The sequence below is a fragment of the Amia ocellicauda genome, chromosome 11, assembly GCF_036373705.1.
Source record: "Amia ocellicauda isolate fAmiCal2 chromosome 11, fAmiCal2.hap1, whole genome shotgun sequence".
Classification (NCBI taxonomy): domain Eukaryota; kingdom Metazoa; phylum Chordata; class Actinopteri; order Amiiformes; family Amiidae; genus Amia; species Amia ocellicauda.
Window position 1 is genome coordinate 14,342,845 of NC_089860.1, and position 21,110 is coordinate 14,363,954.

A 21,110-nucleotide genomic window follows, 5' to 3' on the forward strand; every position below is an offset into this window, starting at 1 on the left:
GCCTCCATGCAGCACAGGAGTATCATACTCAACTGAACAGTACAGAGCGGACAGCTCCCCTGTGGTGTTAAACGTGCAATTTTGTACATACAAACTATATACACCACGGGGCGCAGGAGCCAGCTCATGCACCACGCGCGTAACACAGGAGCAGTTGACACCTACTGAATATCACAGCTAACGCAGCGCAACGACAGCTCTACCATGTTAACAAATGAACTATGTTCACAGTGGGGCACTAGAGTCAGCTCGAGTGCCTTCTGCTGAGGACAGCAGCAGTGGTCTCCTGCTCCATGGCACACAGCCAGAGTGGGCCACAGACCTGCTGACCTACGAACTATATACACAATGAGGCAGCGAGAACAGCTCGAGTGCCATCAGCTGGGAACAGCGGCAGTAACGCTCCAGTCTACTAGCAGAGCTAGGACGAGGCCACATTCCTGCTGTCTATACATAGTATGTACACAGCGGGGTAAAGGCAAAACGTATGCACCACCACAACATAATGCAATAACAAATGAACTATATATAGGGCAGCCTCATAAGGCATCAGTACCTGGAGTGCCCTTGACAGACCCTGGGAACACATCGACAGTCCAGGAGCAGCTCGCCTGGGTGCTCGACTGGAAGACATAGTCCAATGGAAGGGAAAAACACGGTTCAGTATAGCTCCATCCAGGATGTGTTAAGGGTAGACTGGGAAGATAAATCAGGAGCCAGAGCTCGTGGGCTATTGGGGCTCAACTGAAGTCAACACCGTGTTCCCAATGGAAGGCACCGGGCCCATCACGTCCAACCTGTAGAACCGGAATAATGTGAGTCCAAGCTACAGCCGCACAAATGTCTGGGTGCGAGGAGTCCGTAGCTGTCGAGCTCCCTTCAGAAACTGCGCAGCCAGGAAATGAGACCCAGGGGGGCTCACCGTCAATCTGGACATGACATGCGGAGATGGCCGCCAGATACACTTTGAGTGTGGACAGGGACTCACCCTGGTCCAACAGCTCCTGTAAAAATTGTAATATGAAACAAAAACTGGGTCTTGACCGCCATCTTGGCATGCGAAATGTCCACCAGCAGTAGGAATACTGCTACCTTGTAGCGGATGCTCTCGGTAACTGAATAGTGTCTACTACCTCATCCGACAGACACCAGGCAATCAAACGCTCTTGCTCAGGGGCCAGACCCCGAGCTGGAGGAGGCCCGGGTTGGTGTGCCAAAGTGTGCCCTGCACCTGGGACAACAAGTCCACTCGCACCGGGAGCTGCCAAGGCTCTCCATGGAGGAGGGCGATCAGGTCTGCAAACCAGAATCTGCTAGGGGGGCTATCAGCAGAACTGTCACTCTCCTGACCTTCTCCAGGACCACTGGGAGAAGGGCAAAGGGTGGGAGACAGCGTAGAGGAGACAGTGCAGCGCAGTTGGATAGGCCAGGTAGGTGAACTGCTCTAATGGAGAATTGCCGTCTCTGCGCCCATAGAAGCAGACGGCGTGCTAGACAGTACAGTCAGCGCGACCGGAGACCTCCTTGCCTGTTGATATAAGCAACCACCACTGTGCTGTCCGTCCGAACCAGCACATGTCTGTCCCGCAGGACTGGCAGGAAATGAGAAAGGAGTACTGCTCGTAACAGCAGGATGTTGATGCGGAGGGCCTGCGTGGGCTCCGTCCATCTGCCTCGGACTCCACGTCCATCGCAGACTGCTCCCCAACCTTGTTTGGAGGCGTCTGTCATCATCACTACTTGGTGGCAGACAGGACCCCAGAGGTACACTGAGGGTCAAATTTTGAGGGCTCCACCACCAACGGAGCACCTTCCTACACGCCGCAGTTACTGTGACTTGGCCTACTCAATTGCGGCAAGGGTGCATCTTGATAGACCTGAACCACCACTGCAGCATCCTCAAATGGAGGAGGCTAAGGGGGAGGGTCTGTGATGCTGTCGCTAGGAGGCCCAGCAGCCTCTGGCAAAGGCTGATGTGAGCTCTCAGTTAGAAGAGGGAGAGACATGCATGAATGGAGAAAACTCTCTCTGGCGCAATTGACCCGCAGGCCCAAATCAGAGACAGTTGAGAATCAGGTTCGTGTGGCAATGAACCTCCTCCTTGGAGCGAGAACAGACCAGCCAGTTGTCCAGATAATTGAGGATGCGAAGGGGGCTAACACGACATCCATGCACTTGGAAAAAGTGCGAGGAGCCAGCAACATGCTGAAGGGGAGAACAGAAAACTGGAACGCTCGGCCCTCGAAGGCGAAGTGGAGAAACTTCCTGTGTGCCTGCGCAATGGGGATGTGAAAGTAAGTATCTTTCAGATCCACTGTGGTGAACTAGTTGCCGGCTTGATGGCCTGGGACATGGTGTGCAGGTTGAGCATCTTGAAGTGCAACACCTTGAGGTGGTGGTTCAGACGCCTCAGATCCAAGATGAGGTAAAAACTGCCATCTTTCTTGGGCACGAGGAAGTAGTGGGGAATAGAATAATTCATGCTGCCCCAGAGGGCGATTTTGACGCAAGCACCAGACACTGCAAGGGGTCCTTCACTTGTGTCCACACCACGCCTCTGAAGGGGGGTGGGCGTGTCTGAAACTGTAGAAAGTAGCCAACTGATATCATTTGGGGCACCCAGGAATCCTGGGTGCAGAGTCGCCAATTGGAGAGTTGCTGGGGGGTGTATGGGTGGGCCAGAGGCTGCCGGAACACCTCAGACGCTAGGTCTGCTAGGTCTCCCGTATGACTAGGGTTGGCAGCAAACTCAAAACACAATGCTTGATGTGCACTACATTACACTGATTTAGTTACCTGACCAAAGCCTTCTGCTGAGGAACATGTGGTTACTCAAAGTGATAAAAAACCATAATTGAAAGCAAAATAATAATCCCAAAAACATGTACTGTGTGTTTCTAGCTTATAATTTCCACATGCTTATACATGCAGAGTTATATATCCATTTAAGTTATATACAGTTTCAGATATATATACATTTATATTTACTAATATAGAAAGTTTTCCAAATGTGCTCTTGAAGAAAGAAAATACAATGTATGTCAAATGATTTCCTTATGATTGCCTGTTCTTGTCTGCACTAGACAGGGCTAGTTTAGATCGGACGAGGCAAGGTGGCTCTAATTTAACAACAATCTCAAACAGTTCATGAAAAGACACCCAGTCTGCACTGTATTGTATAAATCAATAAATGTTGTACCATCTGCCTGGACACCACCCTTTCCCATGAGATATTTGATAAGAGCAGTAAACTGGGAGTAATTTTGTGTGTTATAATTGCTCCCTGATTATAGCCAATGGAGCACTTTAATAGAGGAAACCTTTTGATTTTTTGTAACTTATTGACCAGCGTTGGTATGTCTGTCAAAAGTAAACCTCCAACGGTGCAAAACATAAACATTGTCTGTTTTAGGTCAATGACTTTTCTCAAGCTTAGGTTAACATTACAGTCAGGTTTCATAACAAAACCTACAGCCAGTCACATTTCACCGACAATAGCCTCTGCCCCTTTTCTCCAAAACTGAAGAAATAATAAAGAAATTAAGGAAACACTAATATTTTCATTTATTTTAGCATATATACTTGGAATAATGTTTAGTAGTAGTAGTAAAATATTAAAATACTTATTTCTGTGCTACTGTATTGTATACCTAAGCTTTATAAATGTACAGTATTAAAAGTACAAAGCATGAACCATATTAAAGGTCTGCTATGTTTTAAAAATACTTGAATTTCCTTTCTGTCCCTTAGTGACACCTTTATTTGCATTAATGTCAATGCAATATAAGAGATAATGCATACCACAATACAAGCTGCTGAATTCAGCTCTGCAGTTTGTGTTGTTGTTATGGTTAATATTTACAAGAAAACTGGAGAAAAACTTACAATTTTACAATTTAGTGTTTTTAATCCTTGCCCAAGAGAGATTAGTGTGTCATAGAAAGACCTATAAGAAAAAACTGTTTCAGACATTTAGTCTAGTCAGATTCCGATGTAGACACACATTCAAAATAATTATATAATTATTCCTTATATGCAATTTTTCAAGTAATAAAACATGGAAAGGAAAGAAACAAATTAGTACACACAAACACACAATCACATGTGTGTGTGTGTGTGTGTGTGTGTGTGTGTGTTTATGTGTGTCAATGCTTAAACAGACATTTTGTCAATATGATACAAGGTTAAAGTTTGTTACTCTCTTTAAAAGGCAGGTTGCCAAACCAGATTTGTTTCTCATTAAATGCAGGCAGGATAGCCTCCCCAGGGTCCAGACATTACAGAAAGTACACTGTAAGCACTACAGTAAGAGACCTATATTTAATATATAACAAGCACACACTTACTGGACTTCCTCGTCATCTCGGTCTTAAACTTGCTTGAACTTCAACTGAAGTCTCAGTCACTTATATGAGCAGTTATTTGTTTAAGTTTTATCCATAAGTAGAGCCCTTTAGAAGGGCTTCTCTGCTTCTCAAAATGATACACAACATTTCAGATTGAAAACCAGAAAATACCAGGATCCCAGGGACCAGGACTGGAAAACTAAATAATTTCAAAAATGTTAAACGATTTTCTGAGCATTCAATTGCATTTAAAAAAACAAACAAACAAAAACGTTCAGTTCCAATTGGTACAGTTACAGGCAACAGTCATTTTATTTTCTATGCAGGTAATTTATTATGTTTCATTTCTAAGCAAACACCCTTATCCTGGGCAGCTTACATTTATTACAATGTATCCCATTCCTTTTACATACAATTACCCATTTATACAGATTTTCATGTGTATTTATTTTATTTCTTACTGGAGCAATCAAAGGAAGGTCCCTTACTTAAGGGTACAACAGCAGTGTCCTCCACCTGGGATTACACTTACAACCCTCCACTCCAGAGCCCAGAGCCCTGACCTACTCCACACTGCTGTTCATTGAAGCGCTTCTACACCTTAGTGGACCGTCTGTTTTCACTACAATATAATAGCTCTCCTGTTGAATTATTTACACAGCGCCAAAACAGTTTCTTGTGAAATATGTTGCTCACTGTGTTTACAAGTAATATTCCTCTAGAATTCAGAATATGAAACAGAATTTTCCAGCCCTGAATATTCTGAATACTGAAGGATTTCTGAGCCATGTGAACGGCATATTCCGAATGTGAGACCGAACCCTCGAAAACGCAAGGGAGGAGAAATTCAGCAGCTACTTTTAGTCAGATGATAATACTTTTTAAGGATTTGAAAAGAATACGAAATTACAAAGCACCTTGATGGACAAAAGGTGTACTGAACTTTTCAAAAGCTTCAACACATTGCACAGCATAAAGACTGATACCAAATACTGCACAATTCCAAATTGGAAATAGGATTTTTTTTTTAAATCACTTCAAATAGGCTTTTTGCAATACAATACAGTATATTAAGATTTTTGTTTATTAAAATACCAAATTCAGTTTATGTCAGAAAATTAGAAAAAAAACAAGCCATTGGATTGAACATTTTCGAAAAGATATGAGTTATGTTATGATCGTGGTGTTACTTTGTTTATACTAGTATATAAAATGAATAAATGTACCAAGTATAAGAGAGATTATTATATTTGAAATTAACATTGTTAGTCATTGTTAACCAGTAGGTTTACAATGTCACTGTAATCATGCTATGATGCTATATTTATTTTGTTCTTTCTTTTCTGTTTTATTTAACTTTCAGTGTACCAAGGTTTCAAAACTATACTAAATAAATAAATAAAACATAGAAACTTGTGGTACCTGTGGATGATTGCACAGTCTGCAACCTTGAGATTTGGGCCTAATTCAATAAGCACAGCTGGTCTCAGTAATCCAGTTAACCCTTCATATCATTAAGAGCTTTCTTTTCTCAAATACTATCATGTGTTTAATATAAATTATTATTTTATCAAGTTTAGTATCCATTATTGCCTTTAATTGTTCTGTGGTTTGCACACCCTTTTCCTATAATGATCTGTATGTCTCAATTTTCTGGTCAAGGGTCAACATAACTTAAGCCCTAATCACTAAAAAAACTTGTTTACTGGACATATGCTAGAATTAATCAACTATTGGAAGTGGATCAATGTTACAATACAATCCTTCTCTTCCTATACAGACTAAAACTCCTAAAACAAAACTCAGTAATGTATAAATACTACTTCCTTATCTGCATATTTTTGCAAAGAATTGTATGTTACAATTGGTTCAGGTATATATTTATCTGTTCAAAGCAAATAGCATTTTTGAAAAAGTAGGAATGTGTTTGTATTCTTGAGATTCCTTTACTATATATAGATTCCTCTTTAAATGTACAGATTACAGAATGATGAGTAGTGACTTATGAAAGTTGACCATTTACAAAGATTATTGTAAATTGATAATTAACTCATCTTTATAATTCGTATTTCTTGTAGTTGGATGGAGGCCTACGCACATATATCATAAACAGAGTGACATCAAGGATACAATTTATCTCAGCCTAAGTTTAAAGTTCAGTAATAACTTAAGGTTTTTAATCTTTATAAACACATTTGTCACTTATATTGTTTTTAATTGCAATTATTAAAACATGCTTTCTTTGTGATTTGTTCCTTCATTTTTACTTTAATAAATGCACATCAATTAAAATGCAGACTGCAAATAAGCAGGTAACTGATTTCTTCTTTTGACTTTACTTACTTTTACTTCAGCAATAAATGAGCAAACAAATGTATGCAAAATGAAATATAAGTAGCTATGAATTAATTAACAAGTCCCTCTAAAAGCCTTTAAAAAATAACATTAACTTTGATTATAATATCTGCACATACATTGTGGAAACAGACAGAAGTAAACCCAGGAAATTATACTCCAGAAAAAATGAATCAATAAATATAATTGCAAACCACAGTTAACATGCTGAAAGTGAAAACATTTACATTCTACCAGTTAAACATTAGACAACAAAAAATGCAATCATTGATAGTTAGACATTGTCAGATATGTATTGCACAAGTCAAATCAACAAGGAATATATATTCAACAGAAACAAGATAATTCGGTAGTGGTTGACTTTGTTTTATTTAAATTATTTCACAGGTTGCCATCACTTCTGCCCTGGGAACAGGACATTCCTAGCAACAATATCCGATTGTGTCATGCTGTGCACATTTATGTATTTATTTATGGTATTTTACCTTGATTTAGCCAGGTTAGTCAATTGAGAACCAATTCTTATTAACAATGATGACCTGACCAAGAGGCATGATCACAAATTATACAACGGGTCACAAATATGCAGCAGATTACAAGAAAAACATTAAAAAATTACAACAGTTAAAAAATTAAAAGTAAGTGCACAGCCTAACCAAATTACAAGACACTTATAAGACACTTGCTCTAGCTGAGACACAGCATGAGTTACTAACTTGTGAGTATGGGCATTGCTAGATTTCTTTCTATTGAACAACATACATTTTTTATAACGTTCAATAAAAGATAAAGATCACAGAATGTCTGTTGAACATCATCAAAACTAAGCTGCAAATTGTTCATTACAGTAGTGATGGATGGACCTATTGAGTATACAATAGTGTAAAGATGGATAAAAGAGCTGCCTATTACATATGGAAGCATATAGACGACTTAATTCAAAGGTAAATGCAAAATGGAACATCATTATGAAATCCCACAATTGCATAATCATGTTCCATTTATACACGCATTATTTGGGACAAAATTTAAATGAAAATGCAATAATCCCATTTGCATTTGCATTTCCACATCTAATCGCACATTCGCAGACAATACTAAAATGTAAATGCAAAAGCCAATTGAAATTCCCCCGCTTTATGTTGGACTTGATTAAATGATTATGTATTTGTGAAAATAGAAAAACAGAACCCCTCTTTGCCAATACATGCCCTAGCTCTTATGCCGTTTTCTGGACAAAAGTAGTCAAAGACTACTATTACAAATGCATGATCAACCCCACTTCAAGATGGACTTTATTCTACTGATAATGCAATTGTGAAATGAGAGAAACAGCGCCCCTCTTTGCAAATGCATGTCATACCTCTCACAAAGTTTTCCAACCTAAATGTAAATGCAATTGGAATCGCTATTGCAAATACATGATCATGCTCTACCAACCTCTAACCTAAGGTAGGGTGAGCATGTTTTTTTAATTTCATGTTTGTCCATCTTTCATGTTTGTGGTTTAATTGAGATATTCTGCAGTACAATTAAGTTTTTCAAATTGGTGCATTGATGTACATGCCCCTTTTTTTCTCAATAAGTACAAGTTGTAGTTGTTCAAAACTACTTGTGCACTGTGTATTTCTTCAAAAAGCCATTTGGCAACAGATTACCAACAAATTACATTATACCGCGATATGACACAACAACGGTATATTTTTGAACGGTTACCATACCATCAAAATTTGATACCGTGACATCCCTAGTTGTAAGGGAAAGTTTGCAGTAAGGTGATTTATGAACTGTAAGGTAACTGTGAGTAGTCTATGTAGCTAGTAGTGCAGATATTAAGGACGAGATAATTTCTCTGTCCAATGAGACAAAAATGATTTGAATAGAAAGACACTTTAACAATGCCTTACAGCACTTTATTTTACAATGAAAACTACAAAACAACATATATTATAGTTTTAAAAAATGTTTGTAGGACAGACCAAGCAATGCTCAGGCCTTTTTATCCAGGTTTAATATTTTATTTTCACTTGATTTATAATTAAAGGTGCACTTTATTTTCATGTCAGGGGTATTTTGTTGTCAAGTTTAAATGACAATTTAAATGTGCAATGTTTAAACAAGATACATTACAAACTATTTTATATGTCTACATTTATTTTAACGGAGTGTTAAATGGAAATGTTTATCAATTGAAAAATGTGGGCTACCAAAATCTGTAGTTTACTTTTTGGTAGCACACTGGACTACCACAAATAGTAGTGATTTTTTCACCCCTGGGCCCAGAGCAGTTAGGAGCTGATCTACTGCCCCCTTTAAAAAGAGGTAACATAGCAGCAGATTTCCATGCCAAAGGGAACTAGACAGATTAAACAGATGTGATACAGGACCAGACATGAATGAGCTGCAGTGCTTTACTGTGTAAAGAAAAACTAAAGGGAAAAACACCAAGATTACTAAAGTCATGCTCTGGTAAAATACGGCTAGCTCTAGGGTTTACTGTAGCTGCCTCAAATATATGACCTGCTTTGATAAAATGGTGATTGAGGAAGTCAGCCAATACACAATTTATGAGTAACAACAGTATTATACAAAATAAAAGCAGAAATTAACTGTGAGAAGTTAAGAATGTATTCTCTAAAGAGTTAACAGTCTTCCAATGTTTATTAGGATCTGAACCACAAAATGAGAACTGTGAGAACTGTTGTTTATAAAAATCAACTTTTGATTCTGATATGTATAAAAGAAACCCAAGTCTACCTGTAATTTGGTAGTCCTGGCAATGTGACAAGCTAGATCTCTTAAAACGTCCAAGCATCTTGTACATTTGGCATCAAATTGATTCTATTCCAATTTACAAATATATAGCGGCGAGACACTCCCATAAGTCAAAACCCTGTGGAACTGGGTGGCAATAGGGGGTGCTCAGTCCCATCACACCACCCTTCCCGGTAGTCGGTCAGGGGCACTGTATCCGTCATGCCCTCCTCTTCCAGCTACCATACCCCTGGTGGGAAGCCAAGCCTCTCACCCCCTTCCTCCATTTGGCTGCCGACTCCAAATTAATCAACCCAAATTAGCAATTTAATAAATGTCAATAGAGCCCCTTCATCACTGTCTGTGACACTAAAATGCCTGTTTATTAAAATTTTGCAAGTTACGTTTAAATGTAAACGTGGGAGGGAGTTTTTCTAAACGTCCACTCCATATACACGCAGTAGAACTATGATCACTCAGATCTTGGCAAAATACAGCATGGAGTAGAGTAGCTGTCTCAGGAGACTTCATAACATAACTAGTGGGCTCTGTTACAATTTGAGAGGTGTTTAATGAACCAGTGACCATAGGATTAGTCATATCCCAGTTTAAATCACCCATCAAAACAAATTCAGAATGAATGTAGGGAGCAAGTACTTGGCTAAACAAGGTTACGACTCTCACATGCAAACATAATCAAAACACAGGGAACAGAAAAGCAGGAGAGAGATCCACTCCAGACCATAGCGAACTCCATCCACACGAACCAGGCCAATAAGCAGCGATCTAGAGAAAGACGTTCACTCGACTGCCCCACATAGGGGACAAGGCAGCACCCGAGTTTGAAAGCAATGCCCAATGTATATTCCACAACACCATTCAAGTCTAAATTCACATTAAATCAGCTCAGATTTGTATAAATAAAGCTAAAAATAAAAATAAAATAAAACAATGTTACTTAAACATCTATTTACCAAAAAAGACTAAAAACAGCACAAGAACAAAACGTGTTGGATTGCCATCTTGGATTGAGTGCTAGAGTGCTAACTTTGACTCTGTCTACAACTACCCTCCAACTTTAAATTCTATTATCAGGCTATTCTCTCATATAAGTGTCAGACCTCAGGCACTGATGTACAATTCAATGTGATAGTGCGCCTACACAAGTCACCCCATGCTGTCTGGTTCTTTTTGCTTTTAAACCGTGGAACAATAACACACATGTAAATGATAGCAGATGACCACTTCCCATAGTGTTACAGTGGTGATTACTGATGAACATGGCATGAGATTAATTTGATAATGCCACTGAGATCTGCAAGACGTAACTATCAAACACTTTCGTTAGCATTCAACAAATGGGAAAGATCATTCCAATCTGAAGTAAAACCAAAAATGTATGTCAGGTAACCCGAGACCAGCACTATATATAGCACAGAAGATACTGTAGTTACAGCTGCAGTAACAGTTTCAGCTGTTGCTGACTCTGCAACACAGACGTAGAAATGGAAAGGAACTACTGAGATGGGTGTGAGTGTTCCCTACTCAAGAACATTGATTACAATGGCTAATAACTGTACGTTAATTAAATTACGTATGTCTTTCCAGTCATGCTCACCCAGTGTTTCTGTGCAATGTTGGGGATTTATGTGTGCCTACTCCTACACACGACCCTTGGCTGCTTCTTAAAATTATTAATGATGAGTGTTGTGTTCTGGTGCAGTGCACTTGGCCTTTTGCCCATTAGTAAGTCATTCCTGTACAGTGTAACAGTCTGTTTAAACATTTGAGACATCACTGAATATGTATTTACTAAATGCCCTCTTATTCCTCAGTACAAGTGGATTGCCATTGAGAAGTTATACATAATCTATCCAATTTTAGTTTGCTTTAGTTTAAATAAATGGAACACAATATAGATAAACAAAGAGTGCATTTCAGGTGTTTTTCAGTGCTAAAAGACTTTCAATCAATTACCACACAGTTTCTAAGTAATTATTCCATATCCCAGAGAAAGAGCATGTAACAAGTTAATACGGGGAAAAACAATATCCTGTCAAGAAAAGATAACAAGGAAGTAAGACAAAGTCCATTATCCTAGATAATATTTTGTCCAAAAAACAAGAAAGCTACAGCTCTTGATAAATGTATAAATGCTAATATTATTAGATGACCATGCACATTGTATACTACAACATAATAAAATGCAACATATCCAGAATAACGTTTTTTTCATGACAATATGAAAAAATAAATTTAAAAAAGTTTAAAAAGGGGATGTGCTTGCAAGGACACATCTAAAGAATAAGAACACTTTTTCACTGGTAATTTGCCATTTAAATATGACCACTATAAATGTATTATCTTTATTCTTTTGGTGGAACACAAGTTGACACTTAGCTGTTAATATTAACTGTTCTGATTTATATCAAGCATGTGTACGATGGTACACCATGGTAAAAGCCCGCCAAAAAAACCAACACTTTCAGCAAATAGCACACAAAATTTCACAAATCTTATGAAAAGTCTTAGTTACTGATAACAGTACCTTGTGTAGTCATTATTCAGGTTATTGTGTGGCCCATGGTGATCTCCCTCAACAGTCAGGTACTCTGCAAACAATCAGGCAAACATTAGGCATAGGTTTTGATAGTAATTAGGTGTCACATTATTATTATTATTATTATTATTATTATTATTATTATTAATAATAATAATAATAATAATAATAATAATAATAATAATATTATTATTACTAGTATATTCCCTTAGAACTTACGTTGTATAGGAAGTCAGAAATGAATGCCATATACTTCAATCAGTCTTCAATCTCATGTATTGTGTATTTTCTTAGCTGTTTTTAAGGCAATGTCCAGTTTAGTGGTATCCTTTCATAACAGAAGTGTTACGACAGGCTGTTAAAGGAAAAAGCGAGAGCTTGTGGTAATGTTGAACTTGGCAGGACATCAATCAAAGATACATTACAAAGCGCTAAAGCGACAAATCAAACTGAAGGCATTATAAAATGAGTTGAGATAAACGCAATGAAAGTTATGCAGATTTCAGTCTTCAGAGAGGAACACGTAGAAAAACACAACTGATACTTGAAAAAAACACATGTAAACACATATGTTGTGTCATTGGTTGAACATACTTAACCCCTGTCTGGTCTGGAAACGCCTCCAGCGTAAATAGAGGCAGCGGCTGGCGAGGCACTGTTGGCAGGTTATTCCTGCAATGTTGTGAAAACTCACTGATCATAGATGATCTTCAGACAGCAATACCTGAGCACTATTCAATCTCTGCCCCTCTCGGTGTGTGCCATAGCTAGGTGGCATCAATGATCTGATGTATTAGACTAAAAGGTCCTTTTTAAAAAGTTGGATTTGCAGCACGAAATGAACTGCTTTGATATAGATGACTTTCTAGCGGGATGGATAGGGGGTGAGTATATTTTGTGTTTTTTTATTTTGAAATATTGTAATATCTAATGGAATTGGCATAATACAAATTTGTTAACACATCATAATAATAAATCATCTCATGTTCATCTTATACATACAATGAGACCACTTAACATTGATTTCTGAACTTGGGGTGGTCTCAATTTTTTCCAGAGCTGTATATCTATCTATCTATCTATCTAATATATATATATATATATATATATATATATATATATATATATATATATATATATATATATATATATATATTACGAATAGACTACCTATGCCAAATATATCTTCTTTAGAAGCACCCTACTTTAGTTACATTTCTAAATACATTTTACAGAGTACTGAAGTACTGATAACACTTTTTAACTTGTTGCAAAACATACACACACTAGTTAAAAGTTTATTGCTGGCAAAGTGTTTTTTTAATTCATCTACTTCTGTAAATTTGTGTTTTTATACATATTTATTAAAGTGCTATTAAAGTATTAATTGATATATTATAATTTGTGTTGGATTTTTTTTATTATGTCATATGTCCACATCTAACTGAAAGTAGATATGTTTGGCACATGCACATTAAACTTGGCTTGATCAGTTGGCTTCTGTTCAAATTATGTAGTATATTTCAATAAATCACTGTAGTATAACTGTAGACAGCAGTAAGAATATATATATAAATAAATTCCCTTGTCTGCTATAATTCAAGTTTGGTGTTTTGTACTGCAGTATTAGCTTTCAGGATATCAGTCATTGAAACATATAGGTTTCAGGAGCACATGCAGAATAGCTATGCCATGAGACACATTGGGTATGGCTGATACTAAGTGTTGTGCTATGGGAAACATTCACTTTCGTGCCCACTGTTGATGGGAACCTTTTTGAGAACACAGTATTTTGTGCAGTGTTTCATTTATATTTGCAATTAAAGCAATGAGGTCTCAATGAGAAATAACACTGCGATCACTTTCTTTCTTCTTTTTTTCTTGTCTATTTATGTATTCATGTATTTGTATTTCAGGAGCTTCCAGTGTTATTGTGGGACATCCACTTGATACTGTAAAGGTAATCTGATTTGGATTAGAAATTCAATTTCCCAGATGTTAACTATAGTGCAGAAGCTAACATAGTTGATTATAGAAGGCATAGTTCAACACAAGCATTACCATTTAATCAATAAAGATGGCATCAATGGCAAAGCAATATAAGCCTTTATGCACCATATGTATCCTACGGAAAGTACTCGAAAATGGTAAATACTGGTCTTTTAACAACATTACACATCTTCATGGGTTCCAAAAACATCTCTGGAATGGGTTATTGCCTGTTTTCCAGATAGGGACTGCTGCCATGCATTTTTTTCAAGGAGGCCTTCACATTAGCTCTGACTCTCTCTGGGTAACACAGAGGGTACATTATGTTGTCACGCTTGCTCTGTTTCTCTTCCAGGTCCCGTGTATAGCTCTATTCAATTCACATTTCTGTCTTTCAGACACGGTTACAAGCTGGCCAAGGATATAAAAACACCTTCCACTGCATCCTTAAAATCTACCAAAAAGAAAATGTAAGTTTTGGGCAGAAAGATGTGCCCATACAAATAAAAAATAAAACACAAAATAACCGTGTGTTTGTGAATGAGCTGATCAATGAGGTGTTGAAATGGTTCAATTTGTATTATTTTTGGAATACTCACTTTTGCATTTACCAATTACTACTATTGTACTTATTTATTACTTTCAAGCATGTTCTGTAAATAAAAAACACTACCTGATGGCCCTAATTTTAAACCTGGTGGGTGTTTGTTTCACTTCTAGAAGACTTCCTACATGAAGTTTAAAATGAAGAACTATAGAATTCAATACACTTGCCATATCCAATACCTTGCAAAATGTCTTTAAACACAACAAACACTTGCCTTACACGCAGACACTGGACGATTCAACTATTCTAAAATCACATTTATAACACCTAGTCCACATTATATTAGATTGTAAGTCATATTTGCAAGAACAGACATATAGGGAAGGCACAATATACATACATTCATGTTATTTATAGGAACATTTTTGTATTTTTGTATTGCCCTTCTAATATTGAACTAATGCCTTTGTATTGCATGTGATCTCTGTGTAAAATTGGACTTCTTGATAGATAAAAGTTCCCTGAAATAAGACATTGTGAAACATCTGGAACACAATTAGAAAGAAGTGTACAGCAAAACTAAAAAACTGAAGCAACATACTGTACATGTAGCATTTGCTAATTTTATAATAATAATGATAATAATAATAATAGACAAAAATCAGGGTGGGAAATAATTGAATCAGAGACCAAAAAAGCATATCTAATAGCAAGCACAATAAGTATGTGCCTACTTACTCTGTGAACATTACCATTACAAATAATGTTGTCATACCAAGACGATTTGATTTCAGTTGATTATGCAAACATAAATAATGACCCTGTAGATGACAAAACTGCTTCTGAGTGAGCCGCGTGCTCTACACAAGACTAAACATTCACCAGAACACTTTCAGGAGTGGATATCACACCCACAGAGGGCCTTAAAGAAAAATACTTTTTTAGATTTTGTTTCCATTTCATAAGAGACACAGCTGATTCTCTGTCTATACTGAGTGTTTCTGTACTTCTCAGATGATGGACTGTGTGTGGAAATGTATGTTAGTTTATTCATTCTTTTCAGTTTCCACAATAATGAATACTTTGTTTATGCTTCAACATAGGGCTAAGCTATAAATCAAGTCGAATGTGAAACAATGCACTTTGTCTTTCTACTGTGTGGGCTGGTATTCAAAACATGTTACAATTCCAGTTGCATAATGCACACATTGATAGTTTATTGCCAGTACCTGTTACTGGATGGAAAACAACAGTTTCTTGGGCCTCAATTTGCCGTGTCCAAAAAATAATAAAAGGATTTAGACGTCCTGCCAATCCTCAAGACACAAACTATGGCTGCCAACTAGCAGCTCATGCAGGCCAGTAACTTCTCATTTCCCCACTTTCTGCTCTTGCCAGGTTTCTGGGTTCTTCAAAGGCCTGTCTTTCCCACTGGCCAGCATTACTCTCTATAACTCGGTGGTATTTGGCGTCTTCAGCAACACACAGCGGCTTATTAGCCAGATTCGCTATGGCGACGGGAGGCACCCTTCTGATATGTTGGACCTCACCCTGGCCAGCATGGTGACTGGCTTCATTTCTGTAGGGTTCGGGGCCCCGGTGGATTTGGTGAAAATACGGCTGCAGATGCAGACCCAGCCTGTTCTCGCAGGTAGACTGAGCATTTTAGTGCTGTCATGTTATCAGGACAAATCATTATCCTTTAAGGGGGTACTGGTGCCCTGTTGTTCTTTACAAATTAAAGTCTAAAATGATAAGTTGCATCCACATCTAGGCAGAATTTCTCACTGCAGAGCATTGCAATTTACCCACTGCTGGAGTGGAATATTACAAAAATACTTTAGAAATTGCGAAAGACAAAATAATAATGATAATAATGAACAAGAAAGAGACAATGATGAAATAAAACAATGAAGCATGATAATGAAACACCCCAAAAATCTTAAAATGCTGGAAGAGATACGCATTCAGAAGCTACTTGCTTTATTACACTCTTTTATTTTGTATTATTATTAAAAATAAATCAACAGGATATGTCAATAGGAGCTCAGCAGGGTTCCAATCCCAAACCATTGCTCTTATTAGATTTTTGCTTTAAAATTAACCAACATGTCATGTCAGGAATGGAGATCAGTATACAAAGATGATCTGAAAAGAATCTCACTTCACCTTTTCTTTTTGTTTGTTTGCTTTTTTACATTTCTATTCAAAGAGAACTTGAACCTTGCTGGGGAGGTGCCCCTCCGCACAGTTGGGATCCATCAGCAGGCACTGTACAGGGGACCTATTCACTGCATCAGCAGCATCCTACAGAACGAAGGGGTCCATGGACTTTACCGAGGAACTGGGGCCATGGTCATTAGGGACGTCCCAGGATATGCCCTGTACTTCATTCCTTACACCCTGCTCTGCAGCTGGATGACACCAGAGGGACACGCTGCGCCTCACCCTTGTTCCATTTGGCTTGCAGGTGGAATAGCAGGTATGATAAGGATGTCATTGTGTGAGCTTGCCAGTGGTTTCGGTATAGTGATATAGGTAGGTCCATAAATATTTGGACAAGGACACAATTGTCATCCTTTTGGCTCTGTATGCAGTCAATGACTGCCTGAAGTCTGGAACCCATAGACATCACCAGATGCTGGGTTTCTTCCCTGGTGATGCTCTGCCAGGCCTGCACTGCAGCTGTCTTGCTTGTTCTTGGGGCGTTTTGCCTTCAGTTTTGGGAGTCATTGACTGCAAAGGATTTGCAACCAAGTATTGAAACTCACAATTTAGTTCATGATTATGTTAGTTTGTCCAATTACTTTTGAGCCCCTAAAATTGGGGGGACCACATATAAAAATGGGTGTAATTCCTACACAAATTTGGATGTAACTACCCTCAAATTAAAGATGAAAGTCTACACTTAAAGCACATTAGTTCCTTTCAAATCCATTGTGGTTGCATATAGAGCCAAAAAGATGACAATTGTGCCACTCTTCACATATTTATGGACCTAACTGTATATACAATTTATTGCTGCTCCTTTTATTCCAGAATTCTAAACCCCTGGAAGAATGTGTTCTTTGAAGTATTAATTAAAATACTAATCTGCTCAAAATTTAGCAGGTACCAAAAGCGCAGGAAATTTCAACTTCACATATTTTCAAAATTATTTTCATTTTTTCACACTTATTACTTTGTGATGTTTTGTCAAATGACCTCACAATCGTAACACTGAATTTCACAGCTGTTAGTATATGACACATATGAATATAAAGAAAATGTGTCTTTTGTATACGTATGTGTTATAGTACCCCTTCTGGTACTAATGCTTACTTGTACTTCCTGTTAACTACTTTCTTGTACATCCTGCCTCCAGGGTACAATCTTTCAAGCATACATATGGATCTGTATGGATCATCTTATGAGCTGATCACTTAGTCTGAGTTGCTTCTTAATGGAAAACCACATAAAATAACCTTATTGTGCTAGAATCACTTCACATTCATTGTATATTTTTTTTATATTTTCAGTACGATTTTATGTTGATATCCCCAAGTTGTGTGCGGTTACTCAGCGCTAAAGACAAATCAGCATCCGCATTTTGTCAGTGTAGAAAAAAGGAAAATGATCTCTGCACCTAATCGTATACGACTCGGTAGCCCAGCAACGTGTACTGTTTGTATTTGGACAAACTTTGAAGCCATGTACTGTGCAGGCATTAGTATTCAAGCCTTCCCACTCTTTTGTAGCTCAAGAAGAAGTTTTGAATAAACACATTGTGCAAAACAATTCAGATTCTGGACCAAAGATTTGTTCTCTGATTGATGTTGTAGGTTCCATCTCCTGGTTTACTGCCACACCAGCAGACGTATTGAAGAGTCGACTTCAAGCTGATGCACTTCACCAAAGAAAGTATAAAGGCATTGCCCACTGTATTTTACAGAGTTACAAGACAGAAGGCCTGCAGGTATGCAAAAAGCAGGGAACCCTACATGTATGGCAGCCATTCCATTCCATTCATATTTTTATTTGGAATTTGGGAGAAATGTTGTCAGCAGTTTATAGAATAAAACAAAAATGTTCATTTTACCCAAACACATACCTATAAATAGTAAAACCAGAGAAACTGATCATTTTGCAGATTTGCAGTTTTGCAGTTAATGTTTTACAGAGCTGTATATATATAAATGCACATCCAAAATGGCCTACTGGCAGGTTGGATCCCTGTGCTTATGAAAGGATTTACAGAATGTGTCACACTTGTCTTCTGAGTAAGACGATTATTTATCAACTAAAGTAATGTAATCTGTGAAGAATGAAATGTACGTTCCACCCAGGTAAGCATTTTGTCAGAAGACAGGTCACATCACTTGCTGTCCTGTGATCCATGGATTTGATTTGGCTGGGTTCTTATCAGTAGTTTTTGTTCTGTGACGTACTCTGAAGTACAAACTTCAAATTCTAGACTTCACTTGTCCTTCAGCTTCTTTAAAGCTGTAATTAAAATGATCAATCATTCAAAATTTAACGGGAATCTTTGGACCAGGTTAACATACACATATGGAATTTATTATGAGCTTTATGAGCTCTAAAAGTTTTATGTTGTATGTTCTTTTATATTTATTGTACAAAACTCATGTAATTCTTGTAACAAATGTATTCAAGGCCATCACAATAGATTTAATTTTATACTAGATATTCTTCCGCGGGGCTACAGTGAATGTTGTCCGTGGATTTCCCATGAGTGCTACGATGTTCCTTGGCTACGAACTCTCACTGAAGTTCTTCAGAGGTCTGTAAGCTGGGGTTATCCTCCCTGCGCCCCCATTGACATCACTCTTCTTCATGAGTGACATTTTCCCAGCATGCCAACTGTTTTTGTACATCTTCAGGAGTTTCCTGGACTATTGTGGATCATTTCACTTGTCATTTCACTTGTTATTTTCTTATATTAAGAAAGCACTTGTTTAAATTAGACAAAGACCAACATGTTTATAATGGTTAAAATGCCTGGATATACAGTTACAAAAAAGAAATGAAGTAAATATATGATTACATTAATTGTTTTGCAAGAGCGTTCTTTATGAATGAAAAGGTAAAACTATATGAATATGAAAGCATGGCAATCACCCTGTACAACCAAAATAATTTAAAATATCTTGTTTAAATAAAATGTGTGAATGCATATCAGTATTACTGTATTGATAGCACTTTATAACAAAAAAAATAGAATAAACAATTTGAATACTTAACTATATATATTATTTTGTTTAAGGAAAGATATTTTATTAAATATTTGTACATATGTTGCTGATCTTCCCAGATTTATTAATAATAAAGCATATATTGCTGCACTGTGTGTTATGTTAAAATTGCTAATTCTGAAATAGCAATGGGAAGCCTTAGCATTATTGCCTTTAAGCCAGGCTGTGTTGAGTATCTCTTGTGGTTTTAAAGAGCACGCTCTAATCTGAGAATAAGGTTCAAAATTGAAATTCTGATCAGAGAATGCAGATCAGCAGGGGGAGTGTATGACCGTGGAAAAGAGAGACTATCGTCCATATGCGCCAGACCATCTGTACTAGCTCTTACCACACTACAGCTCTGAATGTAGGCATTGATATTATTTAAAAAGTATTTTGTTTTGGAAAGGGATTTCGATTTTTCTTTAACAACAGTATTGGTTGTCTTTTACTTTCTTTGGCATTTTGTTTTTTACAGCTATGTAAATGTTACCTAATAAAATCAATGTTTGTTCATTTTAATTTATATTGTATTATTACTCTTTGGTTCTTTAAAGCATTTTTTGATGCTAAACCTGTATGTGATTTCTTAAGGAAATCTGTAAATTATAAGAATGTAAGTTTTAAAGCCTGCAAATGGCAGACATAAGCTTTTTAACTTTAGTGTACATTCAGTCCAGTTATCAGATCTAGCAAGATTGGTACCTCACCCCTCTCATACCACTCTCCTAAAAATTAATGGTACTTCAACAGGGCTGCCATATTAATAATTTAATAATGATTACAAGTCTATATCCAGAATGCAGAAAAGTTTTTTTTATGAAATTAGCTTTTCAGTAAATACTGTTCTGTTGACCTGTAAACCACTGACTGAAGACTTACAAAAGCTGAGAGAGAGGTTGAGGTGTCTAAAGAAATTGCTTGTGCAGTTACTATGTTGTAATTTGTCCAATGGTTTCCACACAGTCAATGCAAATTTAAACTTGCCATTACTTACACTTGGTCTTCACAACAAGCCTTTAAAAGAACACAATCCAGGGAAAGACACTTTCACACAATGAACAACCCTCATCACATATGACCAATGTCCCCATGTAAGAAAACAAGTCAAGTCAAAAACAATTGAGCAACCGTGAAGATAATAAAAGTGTTTTCCACAAACGCATTGGCCATGTCTATATACACACATCAGCAGTTCAAAGGTGGTTTGATCTTCTAGGTAATTGTATTTGTTCAGGAAGAAAGTGAACAATCCCATAGCTGTCACCCAAGTCTGAACTCTTACCCACAATCAACATTCAAATGCACTAGTATTAAAAGCCTAACGT

At 37.4% G+C, this 21,110-nt stretch overlaps 1 protein-coding gene across 1 annotated transcript; it reads left to right on the forward strand.

Moving 5' to 3' along the window:
* The first annotated feature begins 12,657 nt into the window (after positions 1-12,657).
* On the forward strand, positions 12,658-20,292 carry slc25a48 (solute carrier family 25 member 48). The gene is made up of 7 exons (XM_066716629.1): positions 12,658-12,899; positions 13,932-13,975; positions 14,403-14,474; positions 15,950-16,202; positions 16,764-17,033; positions 18,373-18,506; positions 19,235-20,292. Exons 1-7 carry the CDS (start codon positions 12,854-12,856, stop codon positions 19,337-19,339), a joined length of 924 nt encoding a protein of 307 aa, XP_066572726.1. The 5' UTR covers positions 12,658-12,853; the 3' UTR covers positions 19,340-20,292.
* Positions 20,293-21,110: the final 818 nt, after the last annotated feature.

Bases quoted from the DNA above. Each gene is read 5' to 3' on its own strand.
- slc25a48 (XM_066716629.1), top strand. From the start codon at position 12,854: ATGAACTGCTTTGATATAGATGACTTTCTAGCGGGATGGATAGGGG. The intron at 14,475-15,949 runs GTAAGTTTTGGG...TGCTCTTGCCAG, and splicing joins AAATCTACCAAAAAGAAAAT to GTTTCTGGGTTCTTCAAAGG. The intron at 16,203-16,763 runs GTAGACTGAGCA...TTCTATTCAAAG, and splicing joins GACCCAGCCTGTTCTCGCAG to AGAACTTGAACCTTGCTGGG.